Genomic DNA, 16,514 nt, shown 5'->3' with positions numbered 1-16,514 from the left:
CTGGATGGGGTTTCAGTGGGTGGTTTTGTCAAAACTCTTTGAATTGCACACTTAAGATGGACGCCTTTTTGGGGCGCCTGGGTGGTTTAGTCGGTTAAGCATTTGACTCTTGATTTTGGCTCAGGTCATGATCTCAGGGTCCTGGGATTGAGACCCATGTGGGGCTCTGCACTCAGCACAGAGTCTGCTTGGATTCTTCCTCTCCCTCTGCCCCTCCCCCTGCTTGTGTGCATGCTCTCTCTCTCTCTCTCTCTCTCCCCCCCCTCACTAAAATAAATACTTAAAAAAAAAATAAATTTTATGTAAACTATACCTCAACAAACTTGGGTTTAAAAGAAAAAAATCATTGAGCAGTGCACTTAAGAATGGTATACTTTCAATATACATCTCCAAAGGCTAGTGAAGCAAAAGCAAAAATGAACTTTTGGGACTTCATCAAGATAAAGAGCTTTTGCACAGCAAGGGAAATAGTCAACAAAACAAAGAGGCAAGCCACAGAATGGGAGAAGATATTTGCAAATGACACTACAGACAAAGGTCTGATTTCCAAGATCTATAAAGAACTTCTCAAACTTAACACCCAAAAAACAATCAAGTCAAAAAATGGGCAGAAGACATGAACAGACACTTCTCCAAAGAAGACATACAAATGGCTAACAGACACATGAAAAAATGTTCATCATCATTAGCCATCAGGAAATTCAAATCAAAACCACATTGAGGTACCACCTTACACCAGTTAGAATGGCAAAAATTGACAAGGCAAGAAACAACAAATGTTGGAGAGATTGTGGACAAAGGGCAACCCTCTTACACAGTTGGTGGGAATGCAAGTTGGTACAGCCACTTTGGAAAACAGTGTGGAGGTGCCTCAAAAAATTAAAAATAGAGCTACCCTATGACCCAGCAATTGCACTACTGGGTATTTACCCCAAAGACACAGATGTAGTGAAAAGAAGGGCCATATGCACCCCAATGTTCATAGCAGCAATGTCCGCAATAGCCAAACTGTGGAAAGAGCTGAGATGCCCTTCAACAGATGAATGGATAAAGAATATGAGGTCCATATATACAATGGAATACTACTCAGCCATCAGAAAGGATGAATACCCAACTTTTACATCAAGATGGATGGGACTGGAGGAGATTATGCTAAGTGAAATAAGTCAAGCAGAGAAAGTCAATTATCATATGGTTTCACTTCTCTGTGGAACATAAGGAATAGCATAGAGGACATTAGGAGAAGGAAGGGGAAAATGAAGGGGGGGCATCAGAGGGGGAGACAAACCATGAGAGACTATGGACTCTGAGAAACAAACTGAGGGTTCTAGAGGGGAGGGGGGTGGGGGGATGGGTTAGCCTGATGATGGGTATTAAGGAAGGCACGTACGGCATGGAGCACTGGGTGTTATACAAAAACAATGAATCGTGGATCACTACATCAAAAACTAATGATGTATTGTATGGTGACTAACATAACAATAAAATAAATTTTAAAAAAATGAACAGTATACTATATATAAGGTGCATCTCAGTTTTAAAAAGTGAAAAAAGAAAAGTCTAGACCTGGGTGCCCTGTGGCCCTTTTTAGGCAGATGAAGCATAAACCCACCACATGAGGATGCCTCTCTCTTTTAAAGACCCCTCCCCATCTTGAACATGATCAGTGTATGGGCATCCATGCATTGCATCCCCACATCAGCTTTTCACCAGTTTCCTGTCTGACCTTCAGCTGATGTTCTTTGCAGCTCCTCAAGTTCATCCCAGAGAAAAGTGACATCGACCTCCTCGAGGAGCACAAGCATGAGATAGAGCGGATGGCCCGCGCTGACCGCTTCCTCTATGAAATGAGCAGGTCAGGGCAACGGGCATGGAGGAGGGGCTGGAGCTAGCTCCTGGGGCTGGAGGGTGCCTCACGATGTAGCTTGCCCTGTCCACAGGATCGACCACTACCAGCAGCGACTGCAGGCCTTGTTCTTTAAGAAGAAGTTCCAGGAGCGGCTGGCTGAGGCCAAGCCCAAAGTGGAAGGTATGGTTGAGGGTATGGGGAAGCCTAGAGTTAAGAGGCATCTGGGAGGGTCCGGAGCTGGAAATCAATGGAGGAAAACTTTCTCATTCTCAATCCCCGCCCACCCCCCGAAAAAAAAAACAAAGCCAAGGACAAATTTAAAACTATGATTATTGTAGATATATACACTTGTTTATATTAGCACATGTGCCAAACATGTGACATGTTTCCTATGCCTCAGCCTATATACTCTCCAGGGTGGGAGGTCTGTTGACTTTTACCCCAGCATGGGACAGAAATGCTGAACAGATGTTGATAATAGCAAATACCTAGAACAGGGCCTGGCATGTGTTGAGCTCATCAATCTTTACCTTGCCCAAGAGGGACTAAGTTCATAGAAGACCTCTGGACACATTATTTTAAGTGTGAGCTATTCAGAAAAGTAGGAAATTAGCAAAGTAATCTCTGGAGGTATCTGGTTTTCTGGGTTAGGGAACCCTTCCTACGCAGGCCTTTTCTAGATGGGCACTTCGTAATTCAGTGAGAACCATGTAGCAAGCACTGCATGAAACTTTCCACATGGATGGTCTCATTAGTTCTCACAACATCCCTATGAGTGCATCTGTTCTCTCATGTCTAAAATGGGGACATGCTGCCTGAGGCCATGTTACCAGGGAGTGGTACAGCCAAGATTGGAACACAGATGTTGTTCTTCAGAATTCATCCCTCACTCTTGTCCTGTAGTACTTCATAGATGATGGTAGAAGACAGAGGGGCAGGGAGTTGGGCAAAAAGGCAGGCTGGTCCATGAAGACCCATGAGCAGAGAAGCAGGAGAGGCTGTGAGGCTCACTTGTGGGGAGGACAGGACAGCAGAGTGGAACAGGAGAGCCTGAGTCCAGGATGCTGAGGGGTGCAGGCTGGGGGCAGAGCAGAGCATGGGCCCCCTCTGCTGGACACCAGGGCTGGCCAGCACTCCCTGGGATGCCCAGTCCAGAGAATGGCCCTTCTTGGAGCTGCTTCAGGGAGGTTTGGGGGTGGGGGTAGGTGGTGTGTGACAGCTGAAGGCAAGCATTTTCTGCAGTCTGGGTCCCCCCACACACATATGCATTCACACACACAAGGGAACTGCAGGCTGGGTGTAATTGTAAATATTAATCATTCTGAGGGAGAAGGATCGAGATCAGCAGTGACCCTGCAGGTCTGAGATCTGGCAGTACCTTTTCCCCTGGTGATAGGTGAATCCCTACCTTCATACAATCTTCTTTATCCTCCTGCAGACTGCCTTTGGGACATGAGGCACAGATAAAGGGATTGCCAAGACATTTGCTCAACCATTTGTGTGTCTTGGGTCAGTGGAGTAAATGTGAGCAACTGCCATTTGGAACCAGAGTAGCTTAGCCACTGGGTAGGGTTAATCTCAGATAATCTCAGAGCCCACTCTGAAACTCTCCCTAAGAGTTAGTCACTGAATGCTCAGGAGAGTCTCCCTTTAATATCAAGCTATGCAGAGCAAGTCATGTTTTGGATGGCAATGGCTGCTAACTATTCTAGAATGGTCTGGATGTCTCCTTCTCTGAGAGTCAGAAGGAGGTGGCTGAAGTTGTATCTTACACAGTCAGGTCAGTGGCTTGACTAGGGGTAGAGACAAGAGGATTGTGCGGGAGTTGGGATTCATATTTTTCCTTCCAGTTCTAAGAAATATTCCTGGTAAGCTAATATTTGGCCTATCCCAGCTGGTGATAAGCTATTGACACCCTCCCCTCCCCACTTTGCAGCAGGGCCTCTGGGTCAATTCGCCAAAAGCCAATTCACCAAATTTGACAGATTTGCCAATTCTATGAATATATTCAGGAAACATATTTTTCTTGAATATATTCTTATGAATATGCTCATTGCTGGATATACCAAATTTACTGATTCTCATTTTGAATACATTTACTGAATATAGTCAAGATGAATATAGTTTCAAATGTAAACATTCTTATGAATATATTCACGAATATATTATTCTTATGACTTTATCTAAAATGTCTGCATTGCAATGGGAGTTTTCCCATTTATACTGATTTCCTTTGAACTCTTGTCTATTTCTGTTTTGCCAACATTTTAGCATTTTTAGGAGGATTCTTTTGCAAATTTCTCAAATAGCATATCAACTTTAGAAAAACTATCCTAACCAATATGAATTGCCAAAAACTTTTAAAAACTACATATAAAAGTAAACTTTTTATTCAAATATGCATATAGAAAGGTACATAAATCACAAGCGTCCTACTTGATGAATTATCATAAACTGAACTCACCTGTGAAATCAACACCCAAGTCAAGAACTGGAATGTTGCCAGCCCTAAACAGCCCTTCCTCATGTCCTCTCTCAAACATTACCCCCTGCAACCATTGCTCTGTCCACCTTCTTTAAAGGTTTTGTCTGTCTTGAGCTTTATATAAACAGTATACTATAGTATGGATAATTTTATGCTGGTTCCTTTTGTTCAGCATTATGCTTGTAAGTTACCCTATTGTTACATGTAGCGGTGAGTTATTCATTTTCAGTGCTGCATTTTTTTCCATTGTATGAATACCATAATTTATTTAACCAATCTGTTCATAATTTAAGAAAAAAAATGACTAGAAACCACTCTAATACCCTTCAAGAGTAATGCTGTTATTAGGTCATAGAATATGTACCGACAACACTTATCATTCATTTTTATGGCTTATTTTTTTTTCAACTTAACCTTATACTTTTATTTTGTTGCTAATTTCATGATGTGTATACAAAGTATAGTTGACACACAATGTTATATCAGTTTCAGATGTACAGTATAGAGATTGGACAAGTCTGATATTATGCTATGTCCATCACAAGTGTAGCTACACTATATAAGGCTATTATAATAGCATTGACCATATTCCCCATGCTGTACATTTTATCTCCATGATTTATTTATTCCATTACTGGAAGCCTGTATCTGTCACTTCCCTTCTTTCATTTTACCCATCCCCTCACCTCTCTCCCTTCTGGCAACCATCAGTTTGTTCTCTGTATTTATGAGTCTGTGTCTGGTTCTTGTTTGTTCATTTTGTTTTTTATTTTTTATTTTTTTATTTTTATTTTTTAAGTCTTTTTTTAAATTTAAATTCAATGAGCTAACATATAGTACATCATCAGTTTTTGATATAATGTTCAATGATTCATTAGTTGCATATAACTCCCAGTGCCCATCACATCATGTGCCCTCCTTAATGCCCATCACCCAGTTATCCCATCCCCCCCACCTCCCTTTCTGCAACCCCCAGTCATTTTGTTTTTTAGATTTCACATATAAGTAAAATCATATGGTGTTTGTCTTTCTCTGACTTACTTTACTTTAGCATTATACTCTCTAGGTCCATCCATGTTGTCACAAATGGTTAAGATCGCATGCATTTTTATGGATGAATAATATTCCATTGTGTGTATCTTCTTTCTTTCTTGGTGTACTGAAAAATTTCTCCCAGCTTTATTGAGCTATGATTGACAAAAATTATGTATATATAAGGTGTACAAGTGTATATACTTAAGATTCACAATTGTATATATTTAAGGCAGTGGCTTTTTATTTTTTTAATTCCAGTATAATTAACATACAGTGTTATATTCAGTTTTAGGTGTACAGTATAGGGATTCAACAATTCTATACATTACTCGGTGCTCATCACAATAAGTGTACTCTTAATCCCCTTCACCTGTTTCACCCATCCCCCCCCCCAACCTCCCCTCTGGAAACTACCAGTTTGTTCTTTATATTTATGAGTCTGTTTTCTAGTTTGTCTCTTTTTTCTTTGTTAGTATGGTACTGGCACAGAAATAGACACATAGATCAATGGAACAGAATAGAGAGCCCACAATTATATGGTCAATTAATCTACAAGGGGGGTAAGAATATAAAATGAGAAAAAAGTCTCTTCAACAAATGGTGCTGGAAAAACTAGACAGCTACATGCAAAAGAGTGAAACTGGACAACTTTCTTATATCATACACAAAAATAAACTCAAAATGGATTAAAGACCTAAATGTGAGACCTGAAACCATAGAAGTCCTAGAAGAAAACATAGACAGTAATGTCCTTTACATCAGCCTTAAGCAACATTTTTCTAGCTATGTCTCCTTTGGCAGGGGGAACAGCAAAAATAAACTATTGGGACTATACCAAAATAAAAAACTTTTGCACAACTATATCTTCTTTATCCATTCATCTATTAGTAGACACTTAGGTTGCTTCTATATCTTATCTATTGTAAATAATGCTGCAGTACACATAGGGGTATAGATGTCTTTTTGAATTACTGTTTACATTTTCTTTGGGTAAATACTCAGTGGAATTACTAGATTATGTAGTATTTCTATTTTTAATTTTTGAGGAACCTCCATACTGTTTTCCACAGTGGCTATACCAATTTACATTCCCACCAACAGCACACAAGAGTTCCTTTTTCTCCACATCCTCAACAACAGTTAATATTATCTTTTTGATTTTAGCCATTCTGACATGTGTAAGTGATATCTCATTGTGGTTTTGATTTGCATTTCCTTCATGATCAGTGATGTTGAGCAGATGTGTCTGTTGACCATCTATATGTCTTCTTTGGAGAAATGTCTATTCAGGTCTTCTGCCCATTTTTAAATTGGATTGTTTTTTGTTTTTTTTAAAAGATTTTATTTATTTATTTGACAGAGAGAGACACAGAGAGAGAGGGAACACAAGCAGGGGGAGCAGGAGAGGGAGAAGCAGGCTTCCTGCAGAGCAGGGAGCCCGATGCGGGGCTTGATCCCAGGACCCTGGAATCATGACCTGAGCCGAAGGCAGACACTTAACGACTGAGCCACCCAGGTGCCCCGAAATTGGATTGTTTTTTGATGTTGAGTTATATAACTTCTTTATATATTTTGGATATTAACCCCTTTTATCAGATATCATTTGCTAATTTCTCCCATTTAGTAGGTTGCCTTGTTCTGTCGATGGTTTCTTTTGTTGTGCAAAAGATTTTTATTTTGGTGTAGTCCCAATAGTTTATTTTTGCCTTTTTCCCCTGCCTAAGGAGACATATCTAAGAAAATGTTGCTAAGGTCAAAGTCAAAGAGATTACTGCCCATGTTTTCTTCTAGTTTTGTGGTTTCACAAAATGTGGTATCACATTTAGGTCTTCAATCCATTTTGAGTTTATTTTTGTGTATGGTTTAAGAAAGTGGTCCAGTTTTGCTAGCACCATTTGTAATCTTTTCCCCATTGTAAATTCTTGCCTCCTTTGTCATAGATTGACCATATAATTGTGGGTTTATTTCTGGGCTCTCTATACTATTCTATTGACCTATGTGTCTATTTTTGTGCCAGTATCATACTGTTTTGATTACTACAGCTTTGTAGGATATCTTGAAATCTGCAGTTGTGATACTTCCATCTATGTTCTTCTTTCTCAAGATTGTTTTGGCTACTTGGAATCTTTTGTGGTCCCATACAAATTTTAGGGTTTTTTGTTCTAGTTCAGTGAAAAATGCGATTGGTACTTTGATAGGGATTGCACTGAATCTGTAGATTGTTTTGGGTATTATGGACATTTTAATAATATTAATTCTTCCAATCCACAAGTGTGGAATATCTTTCCATTTGTTTTATTTTCTATTTCTTTCATCAGTGTTTTATAGGTTTCAGAGTACAGGTCTTTTACCTCATTAGTTTATTCCCAGGTCTTTTTGGTACAATTGTAAATGGAATTATTTCCTTAATTTCTCTTTGGCTTCACCATTAGTGTATAGAAACGCAACCAATTTCTATGTATTAATTTTGAATCCTGCTACTTTACTGAATTCATTTATTCTAATAGATTTTTAGTAGAGTCTTTAGGGTTTTCTCTGTATAGTATCATGTCATCTACAAGTAGTGATAGTTTAACTTCTTCCTTATCAATTTGGATACCTCTTATTTCTTGTCTGATTGCTGTGGCTAGGACTTCCACTACTATGTTAAATAAAAGTGGTGAGAGTAGACATCTTTGTCTTATTCCTGATATTAAAGGAAAAGCTTTGTTTTTTACCATAGAGTATGATGATAGTCATAGGTTTTTCATATATGATCATTATTATGTTGAGACATGTTCCCTCTAAAACTACTTTGTTGAAAGTTTTTATCATGAACAGATGTTGAATTTTTTCAAATGCTTTTTCTGCATCTACTGAAATGAAGATATGGTTTTTATCCTTTATCTTGTTGATGTGATGTATCATGTTGATTTATAAATATTGAACCATCCTTGCATCCCTGGAATGAAACCCACTTGCTCGTGAATGGGTTTTTTTTAATGTATTGTTGAATGCAGTTTGCTAATATTTTGTTGAGGATTTTTACATGGTGTAATATTTTACATCTTTATATGTTCATCAGGGATATTGACCTGTAGATTTTTGTTTGTTTGTTTGTTTGTTTGTTTTGTAGTGTCTTGTCTGCTTTTCGTATCAGGGTAGTGCTGTCTTCATAGAATGTATTTGGAAGATTTCCTCCCTCTACTATTTTTTGAAAGAGCTTGAGAATAGGTGTTAACCCTTCTTTAAATGGTTAGTAGAATTTACCTGTGAATCAGTCTGCTTCTGGACTTTTGTTTATTGGGGAGTTTTTGGATTACTTATTCAATTTTGTTACTAGTAGTTGGTCTGTTCAGATTTTCTATTTCCTTCTAATTCAATTTTGGAAGATTATATGTTCTTAGGGCTCTATCCATTTCTTTTAGGTTCAATTTGTTGGCATATAATTTTTCATAGTACTCTCATAATCCTTGGTATTTCTGTGGTGTCGGTTGTCACTTCTTTCATTTCTGATTTTAGTCATTTGTGTCCTTTTTTCTTGATGAATAGGACTAAAGGCTTATCACTCTGCCTGTCTTTTCAAAAAACCAGCTCTTGGTTTCATTGATCTTTTCCATTTTTTAAAAAGGCTCTATTTCATTTATTTCTGCTCTTTTATTTCCTTCCTTCTATTCACCTTGGACTTTTTTTTTTCTAGTTCTTTTAGGTATAAGGTTAGCTTGAGATCTCTTTTATTTCAAGTAGACCTGTACTGCTATAAATTTCCCTTTTTGAACTGCTTTTGCTGAGTCCCAAAGATTTTGGATAATTGTGGTTTCATTTTCATTGTCTCCATGTATTTTTTGATTTCCTGTCATTTCTTATTGACCCATTGGCTGTTTAGTACATGTTGTTAGCTTCCATGTGTTTGTGTTTTTCCAGTTTTTTCTTGTGATTGATTTCTAGTTTCATACTATTGTGTTCAGAAAAAATGCATGATATAATTTCAATCTTGAATTTATTAAGACTGTTTTGTGGCCTACCATGTGATCTATCCTGGAAAATGTTCTATGTGCACTTGTAAAGTGTATTTTGTCATTTGGGGATGGAATGTTCTGTGTATACCTAAGTCCATCTGGTCTGATGTGTCACTGAGCAACACTATTTCCTTATTGATTTTTCTGCCTGGATTATCTATCCATTGATGTAAATGGGATGTTAAAGTCCCTGCTATTATTGTATTATTGCCAGTTTCTCCCTTTATGTCTGTTAATATTTGCTTTATGTAGTTAGGTGCTCCAATGTTGGGTGCATAGATATTTACAATTGTTATATCCTCTTGTTGGATTGACCCCTTTATCATTATGTAATGCCCTTCTTTGTCTCTTATTGCAGTCTTTGGTTTAAAATCATTTTGTGTAAGTATTGCTACCCTGGCTTTTTTTTCCTTCCATTTCATGGAATATCTTTTTTCTATCCTTTCACTTTTAGTCTGTATGTCTTTATGTCTGAAGTGAATCTCTTATAGGCAGCATGTAGAGGGAATTTTTTTAATCCATCATGCCACTCTAGAACATTTAGACCATTTGCATCTAAAGTAATTATCAAAAGTTATATACTTATTGTCATTTTGTTATTTGTTTTCTGGTTGTTTTTGTAGTTCTTCTCTGTTCCTTTCTTCTTCTCTTGCTCTCTTTCCTTGTGATTAGTGACTTCCTTTAGTGTTAATCTTGGTTTTATTTTTTTGTGTATCTATTACAGATTTTGCGTTTGTGGCTACCATGAGGTTCATATATAACATTCTAAGTATATAGTAGTCTATATTAAGTTGATGGTCACTTAAGTTTGAACACATTCTAAAATAACTTTTTTACTTCCCCCCCTCCACATTTTATGTATATGGTGTCATATTTTACATCTTTATATATATGCGTTTTGTTTTTTGTTTTTTGTTTTTTTTACTTCTAGTTATGGCCTTTTCTTTTCCACTAAAAGAAGTCCCTTTAACATTTCTTGTAAGGATGGTTTACTGGTACTGAACACCTTTAATTTTTGTTTGCCTGGGAAACTCTTTTCTCTCTCCTTCGATCCTGAATGATAATCTTGTTGGGTAAAGTATTCTTGGTTATAGATTTTTCCCTTTAAGCACTTTGAATATATCCTGCCACTCCCTTCTGGCCTGCAAAGTTGCTGCTGAAAAATCAGCTGACACTCTTATGGGGGTTTCCCTTGTATGTAACTTTCCTTCTGTCTTGCTGTTTTTAAAATTCTCTATCTTTAATCTTTGATATTTTAGTTATTGCGTGTCATAGTATAGACCTCCTTGGGTTCATATTATTTGGAACTCTCTGTGCTTCCTGAACCTAGGTGTCTGTTTCCTTCCTCAGGTTAAGAAAGTTTCAGCTATTATTTCTTCAAGTAAGTTTTCTGCCCCCTTTTCTCTTTTTCTGGGACCCCTATAATGTGAATGTTTATTCACTTGATGTTGTCCAAGAGATCACTTAACCTGTCCTCATTTAAAACCCTTTTCTTTTTGCTGTTCAGCTTGGTTGTTTTCTATTACCCTTCTTCTAGATTGCTGATCTCTTCTTCTTCATCTGCTAATCTGTTGATTCCCTCTAGTATATTTTTCATTTATGTTCTTTAACTCAACTTTTTTTTTTCATATTTTCTCTTTGTTAAACTCTTTATCAGGCATATTGCTTATCTCCATTTCATTTTGTTCTTTTTTTGAGGTTTTGTTTTGTTTGGAGCATATTCTTCTATCTCCCCATTTTGCTTGACTTTCAGTCTTTATTTCTATGAATAGGCAGAACAGCTACTTCTCTAAAATTTGAAGGAATGGTCTTGTGTATGGTCATCCCCTGTGTAGGCTATGTGTGTCTGTGTGTCTGGTGACTTTGGCTGGCTGGGGCTGTGGCTGGTGTGGGCTGGGGTCACCCTGGTGGGATGGCTGGAGCTGAAGTTGTTGCAGGCCAGGGTGGTCATGGGGCTCTCTGTACAGACAGTGTCCTGGAAGGACAGCTGAGGCTGAAGTGGGTACAAGCTGGGAGGTCCTGGGGATCTCCACATTACAGCTTTTTTTTTTTTTTTTTACAATTATTTACTTTTAACTGTTTTTGAAGATTTTTGCAAACTTTTGGTTAGATGGTTCTCATTTTAGATCCATAGCAACATCTTATGGAATGTTCAATTTGGCATAAGCTGAAAATCATGGGATGGTTTGGTGTTCCTATCACCACTCTTAATAATCGAAAAGCATATTCCATAACTAGTAGCCAAAATTTCAGTGTAGGATTTGTATCCCAATTTTGTGCATCTGCCATAAATGCATAATACCCGAAGATGGGCTAGAGCATCCAAACTGGAATGAAATACTGAAGTTTCAGTTACTGTTAACCTTAGTTTGTATTTCTAGCAAATGTATCATTTAAGGCATTGGGGAGAAATTGTTAAAATGCCTAAAAGTTGGGAAAAAAACTTAAATGATATTCAACAAGATGTCAAGTAAACTATTAAATCAAAGATACCATCAACTACAAGGCATACCATTATATTATAGAACAAAAATATGGAAATATTATATTGGTGACATGTTATAATTTGACAGGTATTTTCTTTCAAAAAAAAAAAATAAGACAGCATTTCAAAAGAGGCAGAAACAGTCCCATAATATGTAAAATGCTGAAATTTAAAATTTTAATCACTAAGTTTAAAAAAGTAAAAGTATTATATTCTTGTGTATATCCATAGAAAGAATTATTAATAACCTTTGGATATATGCAAGAAAAGATATTCTTTAAATATATTAAGAAGAATTGGCACATTCTGAGAATGGGCTATTTGTTGAATTGGCTTTCGGCAAATTTACCTGCTTCCCTTGGAAGTGGGCAGGTATGGAGTAAATCAATCTGTTGAGGTGTGGGTATCGTCTCTGCCCCTCTGAGAGTTGAAGACTGGACTTCGTGGTGGCATCATCCTGGCGTTCAAGGGGACCAGCTGCCGTGGCCCAGTCTCTGCAGGGCTCTGACCTGCCCCTTCTCTCCTAGCTATCCTGCTGGCCTCCCGGGAGCTGATCCGCAGCAAGCGTTTAAGGCAGATGCTTGAGGTCATCCTGGCCATTGGCAACTTCATGAACAAAGGGCAGCGTGGGGGTGCCTATGGTTTCCGGGTGGCCAGCCTCAACAAGATTGCAGATACCAAGTCCAGCATTGACAGGTGGGATCTTGTCTGCTTCCTTATCTTCCATCTCACCCCACCCTGGCCTCTCCCTTCCTCCTCCCATTTCCAACCCTAACTCCTTGCCTTTTCTCCCTGACCCCTCCCCCTAGTTTCTTCCTGGCCTTCATTCCTTTACCCCTGACCTTTCATCCACAGAAACATCTCTCTGCTCCATTACCTGATCATGATCCTGGAGAAGCACTTCCCTGACATCCTCAACATGCCCTCAGAGCTACAGCATCTTCCAGAAGCTGCCAAAGTCAAGTGAGGGGCCCTTCCAAGTCTTCTTTCTCCCTGTGGTCACAGCACTCTTGTCTAAATTTCCTTTCATTGCTACTGTGGGATGACTAGGAATGGGCAGTGTCTCAGGGTCTGCTTTTAGGAGAACCAAATGAAGACTGGCTACTTGCTCTCAAATCCTTATTTCAGACATGCTCCTAGGAAACAGTGGGGAAGTGAGCCAGGGGTGGGAAGAATACTAATAACGGAAGTATTATTAAGCCAGCTACCCCTGGGACATCCCTCCAGGGAAGTCTGTGAGACCGCTTAGGACACTTATTCAACTTATCCCATCTGAGAGGTGAGGGAGCTAGGATATCATACCCCATCTCCTGTCAGTCATTGGCTGAGTGTCTCTGGGCAGGGCATGACTCTGGCCATAGGTACAGGCAGAGGGAGCTCTGGGATCCAGAGAAAGTGCTCGCATCATTGGAAGTCAGGATTGTACTCTACAATGGATGGTCCAAGGAGATATGGATGTGGCACAAATGATATCTGCTACAGGCAAGAAGTCAGACCCCAACAGCCACAGGCTGATAGAAGCATCTCCAACAGAAGCAGAAATGCAGTGGAAAATGGTTAATATGCAACAAGTGCTTACTGCATGCAGGACACCATATTAAGAGTTTTAAGTACTACCTGCTGGTATCAAAAAGAATTCAAGTCAGAAGCCATGTGTTAGAAACCTAATATTTAACGTAACATTTCTGATCTGGAAGGATCTTCAGAATATAAGTTTTACCCCTGTTATTTTATAGAAGCACAGACAGAGAACAGAGGGGAGGTGATTTAGCAGGGCTGGAGCATGGGTCTACTGACTCCAAGGTCATTGCGCTTGGCACTGCCATCTGCCTGAACCACCCTCAGCAATTCTCCCTTCCTGTGTGTCTTCCCACAGCCTGGCAGAGCTGGAGAAGGAGGTGGGCAACCTCAGGAGGGGCCTCAGAGCAGTTGAGGTGGTGAGTACATCATCTATGCCTGCCTGGGTTTGAGGGCGTGCTGCCTGTGTCTGTGCTGAAGGCCATACCCTGTGCCAGTTATTCTAGAACCCCAGACAGGAACTTTGGGACACAGAAATGCATCAGACAGGGTCTGCCATCTGGAGGCCTACTATCTGGGGGTCTATCATTTGACCAAGTGATAGGCAGCAACAGAGCTAGCCCATAGGAAAGGATGACTGGATTATTTAGGGCTTAAATTTAGACTCTCAATGAGGGGACATCTGAGAGTAGCGAGGTTACTGTCCAGCATGTGTATTGGGCACTAGAGGAGAATGAATCATAAATTGGCCCCATGCTTAAGTCTAATTCAAGTGGATAGGAAAGAGTATCTACATCTCTTGGAAGCCAATTAGGCACAGGTAGCACATAGTGTGTGACACTGGGCACAGCTATCCCCAGAAATTTCTGCCTTATGTCTCTTCTCCCTGGGTCAGTAGAGGATCTGGGGGCTGCACCCAGGTGTCTAGTCATCACCATTCCTGCTCTGATGGCTTCTCAGATGATATGGTCTCTGGCCCTAGGCTAGCCTAGTCCCATATGGCAATGGCCCCAATCCTTTGTCATCCACATTTAGGAACTCGAGACCCTTCCCATCTTCACTGGGGGAAGGGGGTGGTAGGCAGGTAAGGGGAGAATGAGTTAGAGAATGAAGGTAAATATGAGAAAGAACTTTCCATTGCCACTGTGGTGGTGGAGGGGGCAATTTCCAATTTATAGCCCTTTAAAGTGCTACTCAAAGCATGGCCCATGACCAGCAGCATCCGTATCAGCTAGGAGATTTAGAAATGCATCTCACACTTGATTCTGCACAATGCATCACCTACAGGTCTTGTTGAAATGCAGATTCCCTAGGTCTGGGCTAGAGCCTGAGTGTCTGTATTTCTTCAGATGTCCCAGGTGATGCTGTTGCTGGTCCCAGACCACACTGGGAGGCAAGCATCTGGAGAAAGAAAGATGGCAGTGGTGCATGAGGGATGTCTCACACAATTCTGAGGGTGGCAAAGATTGTGAGAGCTTAGGCAGGGAAGGGTGGGAGATGTGGTGACCCTCAGAATTCCTGACTTTTATGCTGGCACCCATCTAACCAGCATATCACTCTCCCTCCTCAGGAGCTGGAATATCAGAAGCGCCAGGCACGTGAACCGAATGACAAGTTTGTCCCAGTCATGAGTGACTTCATCACTGTCTCCAGCTTTAGCTTCTCAGAGCTGGAAGACCAACTGAATGAGGCCAGGGACAAGGTAAGTGTGGCCCAAGCTCCCAGTCTGACCCCCATCCTAACCCCTCCCCCCTCAACTTTTTACGTAGACACAGCTCCTTCACCCATTCCTACCCCAGATGGCCCAGAGGGACAAACCCAGAGTCACAGAGCTTTGAGGAAAAATAATTTCCTCACTCCCTTAAGAAAAGCAATAGCAAATCTGTTGTAAAGATCATAAGCCATTCACCAGGTGTAGGTACCATGTGGTATTTTACATTATTTATCGCATGACCTACCTTAAATAACCTTAAAAGGTTATTACCCCATTGTACAAGTACGTACACTGAGATATAGAGAGGTTAAGAAACTTGCCCAAGGTTTCCCAGATGTGATGGACAGAGCTGGGTTAGAATCCTGACTCCAGAGCTCCGCTTTGGTCATAGTTGCTGTTGCCTCTTCCTGGCTTCCCAACATCCTCATGGACCCCATTGGTCGGGGTCCTCACTCAGGAGGTCTGGGGTAAGCCTGAGATGCTCACGCTGGTCCAGGCACACTCTGGGTTGAATTAGAGATGGTAGCTGTCAATAAATGTCAGAACAGTGCCTGACACACACAATTAGAGCTAATGTTTTACATCTATTAACTCACCTCACCCTCACAACACTATGAGGTAGAATCTATTGTCCCCATTTTACAGCTGAGGAAACTGAGGCACAGAGGAGTTAAATTAGCCCAATAACTATATGATCGCTGGGTCCTCTTGAGTTTGTGACCTTAGGAAGTACTTCCCAAGGTCTGCAGCTCCTGATCCCATACCTACACCATAACAGACCCAATGGTAGCTTTGGGCAGCCTCTGTCAGCCAGCTTGAATTCCCAACCTCCCCTTGGTGTCACCCTCAAGCTTTTCCTTCAGCCTTGTCCCTGCCCTGATGATAGCAGGTGTCTCCCCCTCTCCAGCCCTGCTCCCCTCTGTCAAAGGTCCCCGGCCTTGGACTGGGCTCTGTGCTGACTGGAACCCAACTCACCACACAGGCTGAGCCACCATGCTTTGGGGCAGGGGCAGACTCTCACCACCCCTTTCCCCCTAACAGTTCTCCAAGGCCCTGATGCACTTTGGGGAGCAGGACAGCAAGATGCAACCAGACGAATTCTTTGGAATCTTTGACACCTTCCTGCAGGCCTTCTTGGAGGCCCGGCAGGACTTGGAGGCCATGAGGAAGAGGAAAGAAGAGGAGGAACGGCGGGCACGCATGGAAACCATGGTGAGAGGGCTGGGCTGAGTGGGGTGCTACTGGGGGAGAGCAGGAGGCAGCAGGGAGATACAGGGTGTCTCAGGAAGCAGGAAAGTGGGGCCAGCTGGTCAACACAGGCCTCAGGGTGCACAGGTTGGAGTTCGTGCCTGCTGGGAGGCCATTCGTTTGACAGCTGGACTGTGGGTGGCTGCTCTGGCCTCAGCCCACCTCTCACTCTTCCTCCTCCT

General features: G+C 40.9%; 1 protein-coding gene across 1 annotated transcript in view; it reads left to right on the top strand.

Moving 5' to 3' along the window:
• The window catches only part of DAAM2 (dishevelled associated activator of morphogenesis 2), a 126,085-nt gene that overhangs the window by 106,048 nt on the left and 3,523 nt on the right, over positions 1 to 16,514 (top strand). The window contains 7 exon segments of the mRNA XM_021691965.2: positions 1,749 to 1,855; positions 1,941 to 2,029; positions 12,380 to 12,548; positions 12,708 to 12,815; positions 13,729 to 13,789; positions 14,941 to 15,072; positions 16,126 to 16,296. Of these exon segments, the coding sequence (XP_021547640.1) occupies positions 1,749 to 1,855; positions 1,941 to 2,029; positions 12,380 to 12,548; positions 12,708 to 12,815; positions 13,729 to 13,789; positions 14,941 to 15,072; positions 16,126 to 16,296 (837 nt within the window).

This window comes from Neomonachus schauinslandi, chromosome 8 (genome assembly GCF_002201575.2).
Source record: "Neomonachus schauinslandi chromosome 8, ASM220157v2, whole genome shotgun sequence".
Classification (NCBI taxonomy): domain Eukaryota; kingdom Metazoa; phylum Chordata; class Mammalia; order Carnivora; family Phocidae; genus Neomonachus; species Neomonachus schauinslandi.
Note: the sequence above shows the minus strand (reverse complement) of the source record. Positions and strands in the feature narration are given on the sequence as shown.